Raw genomic sequence first — 18,447 nt, 5'->3', positions numbered from 1 at the left:
TTGCGAATACAGACTAACACGGCTGCTACTCTGAAACCTGCCTTTAAACTGCAATTTCACTTTAAATGTTGAGTAAAATTGGTAAATAAAAATAAAAAACAAGATTTATATTTTAATTCGGGCAGAACAGAATATTTTTCTATGCTGGAGCAGAACATTTCCCGGTTCTTTGAAACCAGCCTAACAGCAACATGTGCTGCTTAAGACAGTTAACAGTGCCACCAGCTGGCCAGTTCAGAGAATGCCAGTGGTTCATATCAATGAAAATAAGGTAACATGCATTTAAATCAGAGTAACAGCCGTGTTAGTCTGTATCTGCAAAAAGAACAGGAGGACTTGTGGCACCTTAGAGACTAACCAATTTATTTGAGCATAAGCTTTCGTGAGCTACAGCTCACTTCATCGGCTGCAAATGGCACCTTTCATCTCCAAGAGCTTTACAAAGTAAGGCCCTGATCTTGCAAACTCTTACCCACATAAGTAAGGGCTGTTCACATAAGAGCTTGTAGGTTTGGTTCCTAAAGGCCTGACCCTGAGAGGTGCTGAGCTCCTGCAACTCCCATTGGTTTTAAAGGGAGTTGAGTGATCAGAATCTCGGGGGGAGGGGAGCCAGGGGGGAGAGAAGGTGTTCTGGCAATATTGTGTGTATGTGTATGCACATAAGTAAAATCTCCGTAAGACTACTTGTGAAGGAAAGTACTAGCTAATGGGAAGAAGGGTGCCAGAATCAGGCTCAGTAATATTATTGAGTCACCAGATGGTGCTATTACAGTATTACATTCAGCAGAGCGTATGTATGCAGGAACATATTTAAACACATGCTTTCCGTTGGCTGCAGTGCACTTTCTTTTAGAAGCCAGACAGATCACCAGGGATGCCTGTTTGCTGTTCACAGCCTCTCTGCCTGAATCATTTGTTAGGGACGCTACTCCTGACAGGCTATACCCAGCAAGCGCGTTACATGGTGCCAAAAACATTAGTCACAAAGATTTTACTGTGCCATACAGAGATAAGCCAATAATAAAATAACATTTTGCATTCTTTTTTAAAAAAAATTGGATCAAGCGATCACAAAACCTTTAGAACAGCATAAGGAAACCAGCTTTGCCTGATAGCGGCAACAATCCAAGCATTCTATAATAAAGAGCAGTGGTGGGAGGAAGAAAGGTGTCTCTTAAAGACCACCTCAGATTTTGTCAGACTTGTGTGTCCTGGCAAAGGATATTGGTTAGATCGGTGGTTCCTGAACTTTAACAGTCCACGAACCCCTTTCACTAAATTGTGAAATCTCGTGAACCCCTTCCTAAAAATGAATATTTCCAGGGATAAATTTCCTCCGCACGGCTCCTGCTGCTGGACCCCGTTGACCGCCCCGGTCAACTGAGCTCGGGCTGCAGGTCCCGCTGACCGCCAGGACTCGGGCTGCCAGCCCCAACTGCCCAGCCCTGCTCTCCCTGGGGCTCGGGCTGCCAGCCCCGCATGGAGCGCTGGGGTTTGGGCAGCCGGCTCCCCCACTGACGGGGGCAGGGCTTGGGTTGCCAGCCCAAACTGCCCAGCCCCGCTCTCCCTGGGGCTCGGGCTGCCAGCCCCGCAACCGGGTCCCACCTGCTGCCTCCAATGCCCGGGGTCCTCTGGCCGCCATGAGTGACATTTTTCTGGCGAACCCCCAGTAACGTTCTGTGAAACCCAGTTTGGGAACCTCTAGGTTAGATGGATACTGCTTGGTTGCAAACAGGTGACTGTGCAACTAGTTCTAACTTAGAATTTTCTGTTTGAAGAAATATCATTAAAATGGGTTTCTTTGGAGTTGGGGCTGTTTACATTAAGCGTGTGTTATGCTGAGTTTTTACTGCAGACACCTCCCTCACCAAAGAAAGAAGTTTTATCATTAGACCGTATCTGTTGTTTACATGACTGATTTTTTTGCTGGCCCTTTGGCGGCTGCTTGAGACAATCGCGTGTGAGTGTGTGTGTGTGTGTGTGTGTGTGTGTGTGTGTGTACATATTTGTTAGGGAAAGCTACAGCCCCACCCACCCAAACTGTCTCAAGCAGCCACCAAACAACCAGCAGAAAAATCAGTGTTGTAAACAAGAGATAAGGTTTTGAAGCAAAAGTCAAACAAAACTGTACTGCCAACCCTGAGAATAATTTAAGATGGTGGCTTAAAATAAGGGCTTATGATTGGTCGCCAGTGAAGGTTTAATTTTCCATCTTAAAAACTAGAGATGGGCCCAAACAAACACCCCAGATGCATGGATCTCCTGAAGTTTGAAGAACTTTTAATGCAGCTCAGTTCCATAACTAATATAAAAACCACTCTGAACTATAGAGGTATAGAAACCTGAAAAGCAACAGTGACTTTGGATCTGCTTCAGAGAAGCGGCATAGCTACAGGCTGGCTGTAGATGTGATGTTGAAGAGATCATGGGCTTTTAGAGATCACTAGAGATTAACACTTCTGAGTTAAATCATTGGATCTTCAAGGGTTTGAGGTTGCCACTGAAGTTGTAGATGGTTGTGAAGAAGAGAAAGAGGCTTTATTCCTAGGGAAGTAGTATCTAAGGAGAAGGGTCAAGGAAATACTCTAAAATTTCAAACCAAATATGTACTAATGGCATTAACTTAAAGAGGTAAGGAGGTAGAATACTCACTATACTCTACACCAGTGGTTCCCAAACTAGGGGCACCGCTTGTTCAGGGAAAGCCCCTGGTGGGCCGGGCTGGTTTGTTTACCTGCCGCGTCCGCACGTTCGGCCGATGGCGGCTCCCACTGGCTGCGGTTCGCCGTTCTCGGCTAATGGGGGCTGCGGGAAGTGGTGCAGGCCGAGGGACGTGCTGGCCGCCGCTTCCCACGGCCCCCATTGGCCTGGAGCAGCGAACCGCAGCCAGTGGGAGGTAAACAAACCAGCCCGGCCCGCCAGGGGCTTTACCTGAACAAGCAGCGCCCCTAGTTTGGGAACCACTGCTCTACACCTTTGTTCTTAATTTTCTGTCTCTCTCACAGCATTGCTGAACTTGGCATTATACAGCAGCTGCATTTTCCCCAAGAAGTGACGAAAAATATAGTTTTAACATTTCTCACTCCTGCCAGCCCTGCAGAACCTACTCACCTATGGAAGAGTCAGCTGAATTCTATTCTGCTTTGCACATCAAGACAGAGAGAAACTGAACAAACAGCATATACAATGAAAATCAAATTGGATTTGTAGGATTCTTTCCCAGTTTTAATAATCAAAAGTTGTCAGTAGCAATGTAGATAAGGACATTGGTTTAAAATATATTCATTTGAAATTGATAAGTGTCCCTTTTCTTTTCACCTGGCCAATAGTTTATAAAGTGAAATATCCTGGAGCTACTGGTCCTTTTCCCCCCCATCTCCCTCAAAGACAATCCTTTAGTTGATGTTTACTGACTCACTGATTGTTCCATCTTGCGTGACCTGTGATGGTACAACACATAATTGCATGCACTGGTGAGCTAATTCAGTGAAATGACAGTGTGGTAAGCAAAGCAGTACCTTTTATATTTTGATATGAAGGAAAGTTATATGGCCATAAAACCCTTAAAGTGACACTTTTTCCACATACGCTGTTCTCTTTCTATGAAAGTGTATGCTATTTTGTTACATGTGTGTATTCATAGAATATCAGGGTTGGAAGGGACCTCAGGAGGTCATCTAGTCCAACCCCCTGCTCAAAGCAGGACCAATCCCCAATTTTTGCCCCAGATCCCGAAATGGCCCCCTCAAGGATTGAACTCACAACCCTGGGTTTAGCAGGCCAATGCTCAAACCACTGAGCTATCCCTCCCCTCTCACTCTCACACACACCAAACTGTAATGGGTGTTCATTCCCCACCGCCCCGAAAGGGTAAAGGTGGCTCAGAAGGGGCTAATTAACCCAGGAGGCTGTACCTGGGGGGAGACTTTGGCTTGACTGACAAGCATTTATTAAGGATGGAGTCCATCCGGGCAGGAGTAGGCAGGGGTTTGTATAAAGCCAGGAAGTGAGAGCAGAAGGGGGCTGCAGTCACTCTCCGGGCCTAGTGAGGAGAGGAGGAGGAAACCTGGGGAGCAAAAGCCTTGGGATCCGGACTCTGAGGGCAGGGGCTCACACAGAGGGGTGGTGGAGAAGAAAACCTGCAGAGGGCACTGTAGGAAGATGCCCAGGGAAACTGCAGCAAGCGCTGAGATGGTGCAGACTTGGCTGCTGACTGTAGGGTCCCTGGGCTGGAAACCGGAGTAGTGGGTGGGTCTGGGTTCTCCTCCCAGCCACTGGGAAAGTGGCACAGTCATGGGAATACACCCTGGAATGGCACCTGGACAGCTGGTCTGGTGAGACTTGTTACACCAGAAGGGGAAACCAGTCTAGCGACCGGCCTGGAGGGCCAAGCCACAAAGAGGAAGCACTGCAATTCCTAGAGAACAGGCAGGACCACGGCACAAGCAACTAAAGGAAAGTGGCATCGGACCGGGCAGAGCTAGTCTCCAGATGCAGCCACAAAGGGGTGTCCCAGTGCTGAGTAAACCCCATCTCTCTCTTACACACACACTTCTTTAGAATGTGCTTTTCCTAATCTGCTCATTGTTTGTGTCTGGGTCAGTTTGATAAATTGTTTCTATAACTTCAATCATATCACTACAAACTTGGGACGTTAGTCCACACACACACACCCTCTCATCATACAAACAAATATCATCATATCCAGTATGTAATGTGTACTTAGATGAGAGGGAGATCAGACATCTGTTCAACACACTTTGGAGTTGAACTGTCCTAGTATGATATCCATAGCCCACAGTGGATCCATGAAGATCTTACAGTGAACATTTTGGTATTTGCAGATATGACAAGTCATTTTGATTTGAACAAAATAAAATAACCATGCTTCAAAGGATACATAAATGTGGGGATTCCTCTCGTTGCTAAATATTTTCGGATGAGCCGCTCAGTACCGTACCAGTTAAATCCCTTCGTTGCATGCCCGATACGTGGAAGATGGACGCTTGCTGGAAGAGACAGCATAAAAGCTCTTTAGGGCCTGATGCATTAAAAATAAATAAATGGATGTGCCATTTAAGCTCCACTCAATTGCAGAAGAAATGCCTGTGTCACAATGTTCTAGCTGTAGTGGGTAAATACGTCTCCCCTTCCATTTCAGAAGTCAATCACAGAAGAGATGGAAGAGACCCATTAGAACTAGATCATTCCAATCTGTGGCCCTGCAAGAATCTTTAAGTGGAATTACATGCAGAGCTCTGGGGTACATCATTCTTTCCATTTCAAAGGCACACGGATGTATGTGCCGACTCCGTGGGTGCTCCGGGGCTGGAGAACCCAGGGGAAAAATTGGTGGGTGCTCTGCAGCTCCCCACCCCAGCTCATCTCTGCTTCACTGCCGCCTCCTCCCCTGAGCACACCGCATCCCCGCTTCTCCCCCTAGCTCCCAGAACAGCTATTTTGTGGCGGCAAGCACTGGGAGGGAGAGAGGGGGGAGGAGGGGGAATGCAGCACACTCCGGGAAGAGGCAGGGCTGGGGCAGAGATTTGGGGAAGGAGTCCAATTGGGGCAGGGAGGGGGCAGAGACTTTGGGGAAGGGGTTGGAATGGGGGCGGGATAGGGCAGGGGTGGAGTCAGGGCAGGGCTGGGGGTGAGCACCCACTGGCGCCTGGAAAGGTTGGCGCCTATGCACACAGATGGACAGATGCACACTTACCATTCCTTTTCTTGGCTGCTACAGAAATCTTCTTCAAGCCCTCCTCCAAAGCGGACAGCTTAATGCCAGACAAGTTGTTGGACTGATCCCGGTGCTGTGCTACAATCAGGGCCAACTAGGAAGAAAAACATGGGATGTATGTACACTGGCAGTCGCAGCGATGGCTGCTAGAAAACAACATTAAACACACACTTTATAGGCTGGAAAAAAAGCTGTCCCTTGTCTGGTCTTTGTTAACACTTATTTCAAGCCTGTCCTGCGCTATATTAGGGTCACTGTTATTTTGTGTAACATGTAACATTCACTTCCTGTTGTTTCAAAAATACTTTAGTAGAGAGAACATAAAAAGGGGCTTCTTATAGTTACCAAGTCGTGGCCTTTATTTCTGGATTCTTTATCGTCAATGGGGAATAAGAGGGTTCTTCCCAATGCCACGTCTGTCCGAAAACAAAAAATGTAAGAAAACATTCAATCCCACGAAGAACAAAGGTAAGTCAATGCAATGCTGGCTGTTATAGGCTTCTACACCATCCTTTCTAGTTCTCCTTGACACTGTGCACCACACAGACATTTTCTTCAGAGGGGGGAGGTGAGAAGACGGAGAAAGAAAATGATCAAAAGACATGAGGGGAGAGAGAGAGAGACACTGAGAGAATAAAATTCCAGTCTACAGTAAGGTCTAATCTGTTCTTCACTAGCTCCTTAATGGTTTAAGATCACTCGTACGTATGTGCACATAGGAGAACAAGGGGTACTGGAGAGAGCCCATGGCCTGGCTAGACACATATTGAAGTTGCTCCAACCCACCTCCTCCTCTTAAAATCATTTTGACATTTGAACTGCAGGTTTAGAACACTGCCTTGTAGAGAGAAGAAATACCATGACTAAAGAACAAGATCTTTTTCCCCAAGAAAAGATCAAAACAACTGAGTTCTATGAAGAATCTTCTCACTCCAGAGCAGAGGTCAGGGTCAAAATGTCTTCCTGTATTGTCACTTCCAACACCACACGTAGGAAGTACCAGACTAAAAGGAGAGATCATCAGCGTCAAGCACTAAGATTATATTTTTCTCTTTTACCTTTCATCCTTCCTGCCAGCTCGTATATTTTCCTGGGCTGATCAGAACGAACCTCCAGAGCTGTAAATAATCCTCCCCTTCCCCACCGGCCGGAATCATCTAAAACAAAATTAGAAGTTAGATTTTTTTTTTTTAAATTGAGATCCGTGTCCAAAGAGATGAGCTGCCAAGAATATCTGTGCCAATAATGCCTTCTGCAGGGAACAGACATGTTCTCACTGCACATCATAGGACTTATTAGAAACAGACATGGAAGATGAGATGACACAAAATCCCTCAATAATGCAGCTCCCTCATTCTGTGCCGGAAACAGATCACATGATCCTAAAAGAGGATCCCTGCTCAGCACTTCCGGAAAGTAAACCTCCCACACGATCCTTGCCAAGCCATCCCAAGGGAAATTCCTCCCCACCCCACAGCTTGGCTGTTCACATGCCATTAGTCATCAAATCCTATTTGCATCCTGGTAACCTGGTCCTGAAGTCATCCATTACTTCCCCTCAGATGCTTCCTGCACCTCCAGAAGGCAGAGGATTCCCTGCCTCCCCCTGTGTATTTTTACTTTTAAACAGAACATGTTGGCTGAGTTTGAAATAAATGCCACAATCTAGGCATTCAGCCATCACCTTGCGGCTTTAACACCCCACTCAGGAGAAGCTCCAACAGGGGATTTTGTCTCAGGAGGCACAATTCACTGCCCTACCCCCGAGCTACGCGTAACATAGGAGGAACGTGTCCTTCTTCCAGGTGCATGTGTCTGCCTCCCCCACCCTCCAGGGGTTGAGGTTAAATGCTCACCATAGAATTCAAATAGGAGGCAGGACGGAATCCAGGGACTGCAACTGTTCCTAGCACTAGGCTCCATCCCTCCCCTCCATGCAAGGGCCCAGTGTTGGCTGGCCCATAGCTTTTCCGAGTACAGAGGAGAATGAGAAAAATAACTTTGCTCTGAGAGAGAGATAAGTTCAGAGGAGCTGACTGCAAACCACACAGGCAGGGGAATCCTTGTTCTAGCCGCTACTGTCCTCTCCAGCAGGACATCGTGTCGGAGACATTGCCTTAGCCTAACCATTGGCTGTTCAGACTCTGGCGGCGTGACGCTGGCAGACCGGGAAAGCTGGAGCCCTGTACAAGTTAATTCCTTCATGGGCATCCCATGCAGCAGAGTGTTGTGGCAGCTTTGTCCCTAGGCATACAGCACAACATACAGCGTAGTGCCAGGCAGTCTTTCTAGGACCATCATCTCTGTGTTTTCACTTCCCAAAGGGCCTCAGCTCTTTCTGCACAAAGCAACATTGAAGCCCAGACACTAAATGCCCAGAGTTCAGCTAAAACACACTCGCCCCATGGCTGCACTCTGCCAATGCCCTTGCCCAGCTAGACTAAGCAGATGCCCACCTTCTGCTGTCTACGGTGCAAACCAGACACTACTTTCTGCTGCTGGCCCACAGGGCCTGCCCCACCACTACTGGGCCATCTGGGTGGGCTTACACACATCTTCGTCCACAGGCAATGGACCTTATTAGTGTTAACACGCCCTGCAGAAATTCCGCACTTCAGCACAGATTTAGGGTGGGATTTCAATGTGTTCTGCAAAATGTCACCTTTTGGTGAAGTTATATTTCCAGCCCATCTGGATGGGAAGTAAACCTTCTGAATGGGACGCAAGGCCGAACGGCCCCACTGAGTCTGCAGACGCACAGGGCCCGGGTCTGCCCACTTACTGGGCCCACTGGGATGGAGGGAGGTCACACTTCACCTTCTGAAGCGAGGGGCTGCATGCTAGGGAGCGTGCTACCCGCACTCCTTCCTTGCGGCAGTCTAACTGCACCTGCACCAGGCCAGTGCCACTCCGCTGTTCCTTCTGCTCAGCCGTCGGGCTACAAGGCACAGTTCAGCCCTATCCCCAGGAAGGCTTTTTGCTCTTGCCAGTCCTACCTATGCAATGGACGACGATCGCATCCTCCTCTTCGGCTCTGGGGTGGGTAACGTCACCCATCACATACTTGATGGAGTTCAGCTCTGGGTCCATGTCATCTAACTCCACAACCAGCCCGTCCTCCCCCTCCTCAAAGGCATCCTCTGAGTCGCTCTCCTCTGAGGGCAGACAGGGGGATCTGTAGTGATTTGCGTCCCACCAGGCCATCCTGAAACAAACAAGGCAAAAGAAGAACAGGCCAATGAAAACTGGGAAGCCAAACTGCTGCATTAAATCATCATCATGAATTGTGGGAGATGGGGTCGCGAGAGACAATGCCCCCCCCCCCCCCAAGTTCGGAAACCAGACTGTCACAGGATGGCTGGGCCCTGGGACTGAGGTAGGTCCAGCCCCCCTGTGCCAGAGCAGGCGCTCCCAGCTGGGCCAATGAAGGGTCTGTGGGTGCACCTGGGGCTAAAACGGGTCAGAGGGCGTTCCAATGAGAGAGATCTGGCTCAGGCAGGGCTAGGAAGCAGCAGCAGCAGGGCTGCCAGAGTCCCCTGGAAGGGGAGGCAGCTAGAAGCAGCCTGAGATGTAAAGAGGAGCTGGTTTTGTTTAAATTTGGACAGTAAACCTGCCTCAGAGAGACTGTGGGTCTGGCAGTGGGTACTTTAGAGGCTGGGGAGAAGCCCTGCCTTATTTCATGTAGGCACTTTGGTCAGCTGCTGATACAAGAGGAGAGTAAGGAATATCATTGGTGCAAAAGGAAACGACAAAGGACAAGCCTCTGTCATTGACTTGCCCCACCTCGTAGGTGCGACCCAGAATTAATGGAGCCAGATTATGTGGCATCCTGCTTTGCCGGAGGCTCTGCTCTCCCAAGCTGGTGCATGGAGGATGACAGCAGCGGCTAGAGTTCCCGTTCCAGTTTCAGCCGGCAGCCAGATGAGAGAAGCAGCAGAAGGTGCAACTGGAGCTACGGAAGTGACTAACCAGGCTCGAGGAGCAGCAGCAACTCTCCTAGAGATTCCGCAGAGAGAAGGGATGGTGGGCGCAGGTACAAAGCAGGAAAGAGGGGTTCGAGATCCGTGAGGGCCAACAGAGGGAATGTTCTGCCTATGGGCAAATGCGGCTTATAAAAAGCGACTGTCCTTATGTGAACTGTGCTTTTAAGACTGGCTCAGCTGCGCAGAGCACAGAACAAACCCAGGAGACTCTGGGTGGAATCCTGCCTTGTTACTGTGGCTCAAAAAGGGGCCAGGACAGGAGGCTTTCCAGGGGTTGTGTGTTTTTGTTGTGGGGGGCTGAGACATATTATAAGGCACTGCCCCACTAAAAAAGGAAACTGTGAGAAACCTGGATGCCAAAGACTTGGGTGCCGGTGTAATCACTGGGAGGTTTAGATCGGGAGGGGTAGGAGGCAGCCAGACTGTCTCAGGTGTGGGGAAATGGGACACATATCTGGCACCCACTGGGAAGGGTGAACTTGGGAGGAATAGTGTCTGTGAGAGGGGAAGAGCTCTGCAGGGGGAGGGAAATAATTCCCCAGGCAGAGGCGGGTACCGGGAAGCAGAAGCTCACAGTAGAGACAAAACACTGTATCAGGGAGCTAGACAGGGCCTCAGAGAAGAAGTGAGAGAAGGGCACAGGCACGGAGGCTGCAGGAAGAAAATGGAGTCACAACTTACAGCTACTAAAGCCACAGTTACAGAAACTAAGAGAAGAGAATGTGAGAGGCCCGCTCTCCTTGGCAGAAAAGCGCTTGGTGGAGCTTGCTGCCTTAGAAGAGGGCCGACAGCAAGCCCAGAGACAGACGGAGCTGCTGAAAGACCAACAAGAGCTGGAGTGCCAGACTGAGCTCCTGCAGGAGGAGCAAGTGGGATTTGAAACATAAATCCAGGCATGCAAAAGGAACTCCAAGAGAGAGCTGAGTTAAAGTCACTCAGCGTGCCTGGTGAAGATGTAAATTGTACGGCTGGTGTTAAAGACTGTGGGGACTTGGGGAATACTGATGTGTATGAATCTGTATGGAAATGTTTGTATTTTGTTTTAGGGGTGAGAGCCATCCAGATGGGGCCTCACAGGCTGGTGTGCGGGGTCGGGGCGGGGAGCGTGCCTGTGAAAGAGGCAGTTGTTTTCTGAAAAGTGGGGGAGGTGCATCACAGGGTGACTAAAATAGGTCCAACTCCCCTGTGCCAGAGCAGGTGCTCCCAGCTGGGCCAATGAAGAGTCTATGGCTGCACCCGGGGCTACACAGGGTTGGGGGAGTCCCAGTGAGAGAGGAAGCAGCAGGACTGCCTGAATCCCCCAGGAGGGGAGGCAGTGAGAAGCCTGAGTTGCAAAGGGTGACAGGAGGAACTTGTTTTGTATATGTTTGGACAATAAAACTGCCTCGGAGAGGCTGTGGCTGTCACAGTAGATCCTTTAGAAGCTGGGGAGAAGCCCTACCTTGTTTCAAATACTATTACGACAGGTGGGTTTGCGGGATTAAGAAGGGGAAAGTTGCTTTGCGATAACCATTTATAGAAACATGAAGGATGTGACCACAGAGGCGGGGGAGGAGTTGCCCAGGATGGCACAAAGGGGTACAACTAGAACTAATGAGATAAAATTTGGACATAGGCTCAACCAGAAAGTTCAAATCCAAATTACATTGTACAGGTAAAGGGCCAAGTGTCAAATCTGGATCTGAATGTGAGCTGCCCAAAGTCTGAGCAGGGTCAGCGATGGGGTTCTTGTTCATAGAAATGGAGGGCTGGGAGGGACTTTGAGGGGTCATCTACTCCATCCCCCTGTGCTGAGGCAGGACCAAGTAAACCTAGACCGTCCCTGCAGGTGTCTGTCCAAAATATTCTTAAAAACCTCCAGTGATAGGAATTCCACAACCTCTCTCTGAAGCCTGTTCCAGAGCTAACTATCCTTACAAAGTTTTTCCTAATATCTAACCTAAATCTCTCTTTCTGTAGATTAAGCCCATTACTTCTTGTTCTACCTTCACTGGATATGGAGAACAGCTGATCACCATCCTCTTAATAAAAACCCTTAACATATGTGAAGACTTATCAGGTGCCTCCTCTGTCTTCTATTCTCAAGACTAAACAGATCCTCTTTTTAAAACCTTTCCTCATAGGTCAGGTTTTCCTAAACATTTTATCGTTTTTATTACTCTCCTCTGGACTCTCTCCAAATCTATCCACATCAATCCTAAAGTGTGGCACCCAGAACTGGACACGGTGCTCCGGCTGAGGCCTCACCAGTGCTGAGTAGAGTCGGACAATTACCTTCCGTGTCTGATATACAATACTCCTGTTAATACACCCCACAATATTAGCCTTTTTTGCAACTGCATATGAATTGACTCGTATTCAATTTGTGATCCACTAGATCCTCCAGATGCTTTTCAGCAGTACCACCACCTAGCCAGTTATTTCCCATTTTGTAGTTGTGCATTTGATTTTTCTTCTTCCTAAGTGTAGTACTTTACATTTGTCTTTACTGAATTTTATCCTGTTGATTTCAAACCAGTTCTTCAATTTGTCAAGGTCATTTCGAATTCTAATCCTGTCCTCCAAAATGCTTGCAAACCCTCCCAGCTTGGGGTCATCTTCAAATTTTATAAGCCTACTCTCCACTCCATTATCCAAGTCATTAATGTTCGGGACTCAGAATAGACTCATGTGGGACCCCACTAAATACACCCTCCAAGTTTGACAGCAAGCCATAGATACCTATTGTTTGAGTACGGTCTTTCAATCAGTCCTGAACGCACCTTTTAGTAATTTCATCTACACCAGGGGTCTCAAACTCCCAGCCCATGGGCCATCTGCGGCCTGCGAACCTCCCCATTGTGGCCCATGGGGCTTCAGCAGTTTTGGAGCCGGGTCTCTCCCTTGGCCCCACCTGGCGCCACCGGACGCTCCCCCCAGCAAGCGATTTACAATGGCCTGGGGCCCCGGCAGCGCAGTGGAGCTGAGCAGCGCCTGCCTGCTCGCTCCACGTGTCTGCCGGCTCCTCCTTGCGGCCCCAAGAGGGGCGGGGCTGTGCCTCCGCATGCTGCCCCCGCCCCGAGTGCCTCTGCGGCCAATGGGAAGCTGCGGGGGCGGTGCCTGGGGGCATCAGCACACGGAGGCCCCCCGGCTTGGCCCGGCCCGCCTTGGAGCCCCAGGTAAGTGCTGCTCCCCTGACCCCCTCCCAGAGCCTGCATCCCCACCCTCTCCCCACATACCACCTCCAGCCCCAAACTCCCTCCCAGAGCCTGCACCCCAATCCCCTACCCCAGACTTCCTTCCCCACCCAAACTCCCTCCCAGAGTCTTAGGCAGGTGGGGGAGGGGTTTTGGGGGGGTGGGTTCTGGGCGGTATGAGTGACATTATTGGCCCGCTAGGAGGATTTGAGGACTGGCACTGGCCCTAAGGTAAATTGAATTAGAGACCCCTGATCTAGACAAAATTTCCCTAGTTTGCTTATGAGAATGTTGTGTGGGACTGTATCAAACACCTTATCATAATCTAGACAAATCGCATCTACAGATTTCCCCCATCCATTAGGCCAGTATCCCTCTCAAAGAAGGAAATAAGATTGGTTTGGAATGATTTGTTTTGGACAAATCCATGCTGGTTATTCCTTATAACCCTATTATCCTCTAAGAGTTTACAATTGATTTGTTTAATAATTCATTTAGATATCCTTCCAGGTACTGAAGTTAGGCTGAGTGGTCTGTAATTCCCCAAGACCACTTTGTTTCCCAATAAACAAAGGTACTATGTTTGCTCTTCCCCAGTCCTCTGGGACCCCACCTGCCATCCATGACTTCTCAAAGATAGTTGCTAATCATCCCAATATTGCTTCAGCTAGTTCCTCAAACACCCTAAGATGAATTTCATCAGGCACTACCAACTTGATTACATCTAACTTATTTAAATATTCTTTAGCCTATTTGTCCCCTATTTTGGCTTGCAATCCTTCTCCCCTGTTGTTAATATTAATTGTGTTAAGTATCTGGGCATAATTTACCTTTTGAGTGAAGACTGAAGCAAAACAGGCATTAAACAACTCAACCTTCTTGATGTCATCAGTTATTAGCTCTCCTTCCCCATCAAGTAGAGGACCTACACTTTCCTTCATCTTTCTCTTGCTCCCAATGTAGTTATAGAACCTCTTGTTATTACCTCTTATGTCCCTTGCTAAGTGTAACTCATTTTGTACCTTAGTCTTTCTGATTTTGTCCCCATATGCTTGTGCTATTCTTTTGTACAAATCCTTAGCAAACATGTTTCCACCTTGTGTAGTATTCAGGCCCACCTCTATGAAAGTTAGCAAAAATTGATGCTACCGCTGTGTCAAAAGCCATTTCTACATCAACACCTCTACATCCTGCAATTTCAGCACACACTTGAAAAACCAATGTCCAGCTGTGATTCCTTTTAGACATGACCTGCAGCCAACGTCTCCTCCTCACCCCTTCCCATGTCCCAAATGCCCCGTTATTGCAAGAGTAATCAGAATTTGCAGCTTCCTGACTTGTTTTTATCAGTCTGACATAGCCAGTTTCTCTGCTAACTGTAATAGACACCACACTGCTTAGTAGCAGATAAAGCACAATCCTACTTTTTCTTGTGTTCAGCTTCTGCTTTCTTCTGTTTCTTTTCTTCCATGAGCCGTGCTCTCTTTGCTGCTGCCTCCTGTCGTTTCCTCCTTCTGGCCTCCAGCTCTTCTGGGCTCAGTGCATGCTTCCTCCTTGTAGGCACCTCCTGAAGACCAGTGACAAGTACCTGGAAAAGGAAGGGGACTTGCAGGTAAACAGACATTTCTCATCTCAAATTCCTATCAGATCCCATCTTATCCAATGTCCCGTATCTGTTCCCTACAGTCTATTCCTCCAGAGCTTTGTCTGAATTGAATCACACTCCTCAACTCATTTCAAGGAGGTCACCAAACCATCAGCTAACGACAGTGACCTGTACTGCAATGACCTGCATTTGAACCTCTTAATGCTCATCTCTGATCCGTTCCCAATCCCCCTGATTCATCCAGTCCTCAGATTCTACTAATTTAATTAATTTCAAGATATTTGTAATTGAGTCTTTAAATATTTCCTCCACAAGATGGAGATTAAAATCTGCCTCATGTTCAATGACTCACTGACTGCATCATATGAGTCATTTCTTTCACTTTACATTTGCTTTATTTCGGAGGGCTCTTCCTTCTTGATTGGTCTCTTCAAGGACTTTCTGAAGATCCAAAAGCTGGTCAAATGCTCTTCTGTCTTCTCTGCTCAGGTCTTTCGAATAATCTTTGCCTTCATATACGTACATATGATCTTAAAAAAAAATTAAAATGTATAAAGGTCTTCCAATGGGCCAGTGGTATCTGCTAAAATTACAATAAGTAACAAGTAATAATTAAAGTTACAGTAAGTAAGTAATTTGAACTCACACCCTCTTTGTGACACCATTGCCCGTTCTAACAGGGATAACTGTTGGGATAGTTTTGTGAGGAAAAACATAAGCATCTCATTGAGACAACTAAACCAAATTTCTGTCAAGGCATTAATCCTCAGCGAGGATTACACGCATGGTGAGTTTGAAGTGGAATTTGTTTGGCACTATCCAATACAGATGGAATCCTGGCTCCTTGAAGATCAGAAATTTCTTCAACAGCTACCACACATTGGGATCTGAGAAACCACAGTTCTTCTCTGAGTCTACAATAGGAAATACCACTGCATGGTAACTGTTGGCAAATGGTAACTTATTACCAGTAGCCACTGGATGGGACTGAAGGCCCATTTTATAGGATCCCATTTCTGTAATATTATGGAAGCCCCAGTCACAATTCCATAGTTAAGGATGAGTTCCATTTTGCACTTAAAGCAGAGATTATGGATCGGAATACAGTGCATAGAGTGACACTACAAGTGGAAAATATGTGAAAAAAGGATCTTTAAAAATCAGTTTAATCCAGTCTGGGACTGCACACAGTAACGTGCCTTAATCCTAATCATATGGTTATTGCATGCTGTCACCACAGGACAGAGTTAAGGGTTACTTGGGTGCCCTAACTCTGCATTTCTTTCCCTAATGCTTGGATTTTTTAAAGTGAAATTCCAGGGTTCGTAACACTTGTTTTGGGGAAAATTACAACATCCCTATGATGTTTTTTACCCTTAAGTTACTGATTTGTAACTCCATCTTAAGATGGATCTTTCTCTGTGAATAAAGTCAATTATAATACAATACTTGAACCTTCCCTAGAGTCTTACATCCAAGCATATCAAAGCATTTCACAGACATTAAGGAATTTAGCCTCGCAACGCCCTGAAAGGCAAATCAGTTATTATTATCCCCATTTTACAGATGGGGAAATTGAGGCACAAAAGTAGGAAGGGAGTGTTCAACAGTTACAAATCAAGTCTGTGGCAGAGCCAGGAATAAAACTCATGTCTCCTGATTTCAAGTCCCCTACTCTAACCACAAACCCATCTTTCTTCCTTCCAAAGTTACTTGAAAAACACAGTATAACCCCTTGAAATTTCCTCTAATAGCATCCAGACTTGAGTGTGTTTTGTGTGCATTTAGGATCCTCGAACTTACTTTCTGTATCTTGCTCTCCGCTTTCTTCTTCACTTGGTAGCACATCATCATTTACCCACATTCCTTCTTTTGTCTCTCCAAGGATATTTTCCAGCTCCACATCCTGGATGATGCTCCCCTCTGATGAGAGCAGCTTATCCAAACCAAACTTCAGGATTTCACTCAGCTTTAACGAACAAAAGGATGAAGTTTAACGTCACCATCATATTTCATGCTACTCCTAGCCCACTGTGCCTCTAGGTTGAAAAGAAAGTAGTTTGTGGAGATGGAAATCAGACACTTAATGTCACCCCACAAAACACTCATGCTTTGTCAGCTGTTATTTTCACTCTGCCCTCACCAGTTATGCACCACCTAACTAGATCCAAGTAACAAATCATGCTCAGCAATATCCATCTTGACAGACATGGGTCACTAGTAGCTGCATAGACAGCTACTCAGATTACATGCAGACTCAGGCAGACAGCTCTGCATTGGGTCACATTCAAGAGGTTTCCTTCACAATCAGAAAGGCCAGAAACTTTTGTTTCTTTTTACAAGAATGCTTAAATGTCTGCAGAAATTAGTGGGGTGAAAAGTGCCAGCATGGCATATCACCACGCACGGGCTCAGTCCAATTTCTCAAACTGGAAGCCATCATTGCTCAGACAAATTTGCGGGAAAGAGGGAAGGAGAGGGGCTGTGCCATAGCTTTTCACTGTTTCACTTTACATGGAGTTCACGTCCCCCTACATTTCACTTAGTATGGAGTTTGACAAGATGATCTGGTTGTTCCTTCTGGCCTTATACTCTAACAAATTCAGGGTCCAATTTCATGGTCATAGGATTTTAAAAATTGTAAATTTCATGATTTCAGCTATTTCAATCTGAAATTTCACTGTGTTGTAACTGTAAGGGTCCTGACTCAAAAAGGAGTTTGGGGGGGGGGCGTGGTCACAAGGATATTGTAGGAGGGTTTGCGGTATGGCTACCCTTACTTCTGCGCTGCTGCTGGGCAGCTCTCTGGCCGCCCGGCAGCTCTCTGGCCGCCCAGCTCTGAAGGCAGCGCCAAAGTAAGGGTGGCAATACTGCGATCCCCCCTAAAATAACTTTGCAACCCCCCTGCAACTCCCTTTTGGATCAGGACCCCCAATTTGAGAAATGCTGGTCTCCCTCATGAAACCTGGATAGTATAGGGTAAAAGCACACAAAAGACCAGATTTCACGGTCTGTGATGCATTTTTCATGGCCATGAATTTGGTAGGGCCCTAGGGCTCTTAAGTCCCAAAATCTCAAAGCAAAACTCAGCTTTCAGTTCCTAATCACAAATCCTCCCACCCCAGGATTCCAATTCGCCTAGAGCTCAGTGTAAATTTTGTCTGAAAGTTTTGCAAGCCTAGGACAAGTTGCGGGTTAGTAACAAAAAGCTACCATAGTGCTGAAGGTATAGTTCTGTTTGTGTGGGAGAAGGAGGCAAAACAAATGAACTCCTAGAAGCAACGATGCAATTTTCATATAAATATCTATTATAGTCAAAAACAAGGAAAGAAAACCCCTCTGGAAAACATGCCCTAGTTAGACAGTGGTTGAGCCTAAAAATTAGCATCTGATTGTCCCCAAATTTCAGTGGTGTTTGGATCTGGGATTTTGGCTTGCTCCATAAAAGAGATGCATTCAGATGCCATGTTCTTCTCCAATCCTCCCCAAAGACAATGGTGTTTGGATCAGGCCCATCTTGAACACACACCCAGAATGGGGCCCTCTTACTTTTCTCAGGGATGATGCTGTCGAAGTCATGCTCAGCGATCATCTTACCTGCATGTCTGCTGCTTCCTGGCACTTGGGTACTCCGAGAGCAAACTGCCCCCCTTCGATAACCGTGTTTGTAAATTGGAGCTTCGATGCAGCTCGGCGGTAGATTATTTCTTCTACAGTGTCCCGTCCAATCAAGCGGATAATTTTTACAGGCCTTGCAAAATTGAAGAGAGTCAGTTTAATCATTTATATTGCATTAGAACAGTTTCCTTGAATCTGGGACCAAACCTGGCAGTCAGCCCTGACCCAGCGAGGTGCCCAGTTAGCTAAGAAAAAGCACGTGTAGAGCTGCAGAAGGAGATGCTGACCTGACCACCATGGTCAAAAGGAGGAGGGGACACTGCAGAG

General features: G+C 47.2%; 1 protein-coding gene across 1 annotated transcript in view; it reads right to left on the bottom strand.

Annotated features, from left to right (window-relative positions):
• Positions 1 to 828: 828 nt before the first annotated feature.
• The window catches only part of CHD1L (chromodomain helicase DNA binding protein 1 like), a 37,706-nt gene continuing 20,087 nt past the window's right edge, over positions 829 to 18,447 (bottom strand). Inside the window, exons 14-23 of the mRNA XM_084628908.1 lie at positions 18,100 to 18,253; positions 16,306 to 16,471; positions 14,890 to 15,032; positions 14,321 to 14,484; positions 8,734 to 8,942; positions 6,796 to 6,894; positions 6,083 to 6,153; positions 5,717 to 5,831; positions 4,901 to 5,009; positions 829 to 2,559 (exon numbers count right to left, since the gene is read on the bottom strand). Coding sequence (XP_084485034.1) covers positions 2,481 to 2,559; positions 4,901 to 5,009; positions 5,717 to 5,831; positions 6,083 to 6,153; positions 6,796 to 6,894; positions 8,734 to 8,942; positions 14,321 to 14,484; positions 14,890 to 15,032; positions 16,306 to 16,471; positions 18,100 to 18,253 — 1,309 coding nt within the window. The 3' untranslated portion in view covers positions 829 to 2,480. The remainder of the gene's footprint in view (positions 2,560 to 4,900; positions 5,010 to 5,716; positions 5,832 to 6,082; positions 6,154 to 6,795; positions 6,895 to 8,733; positions 8,943 to 14,320; positions 14,485 to 14,889; positions 15,033 to 16,305; positions 16,472 to 18,099; positions 18,254 to 18,447) is intronic.

The sequence above is a fragment of the Lepidochelys olivacea genome, assembly GCF_965140295.1.
Source record: "Lepidochelys olivacea isolate rLepOli2 genome assembly, chromosome: 1".
NCBI lineage: Eukaryota > Metazoa > Chordata > Testudines > Cheloniidae > Lepidochelys > Lepidochelys olivacea.
Note: the sequence above shows the minus strand (reverse complement) of the source record. Positions and strands in the feature narration are given on the sequence as shown.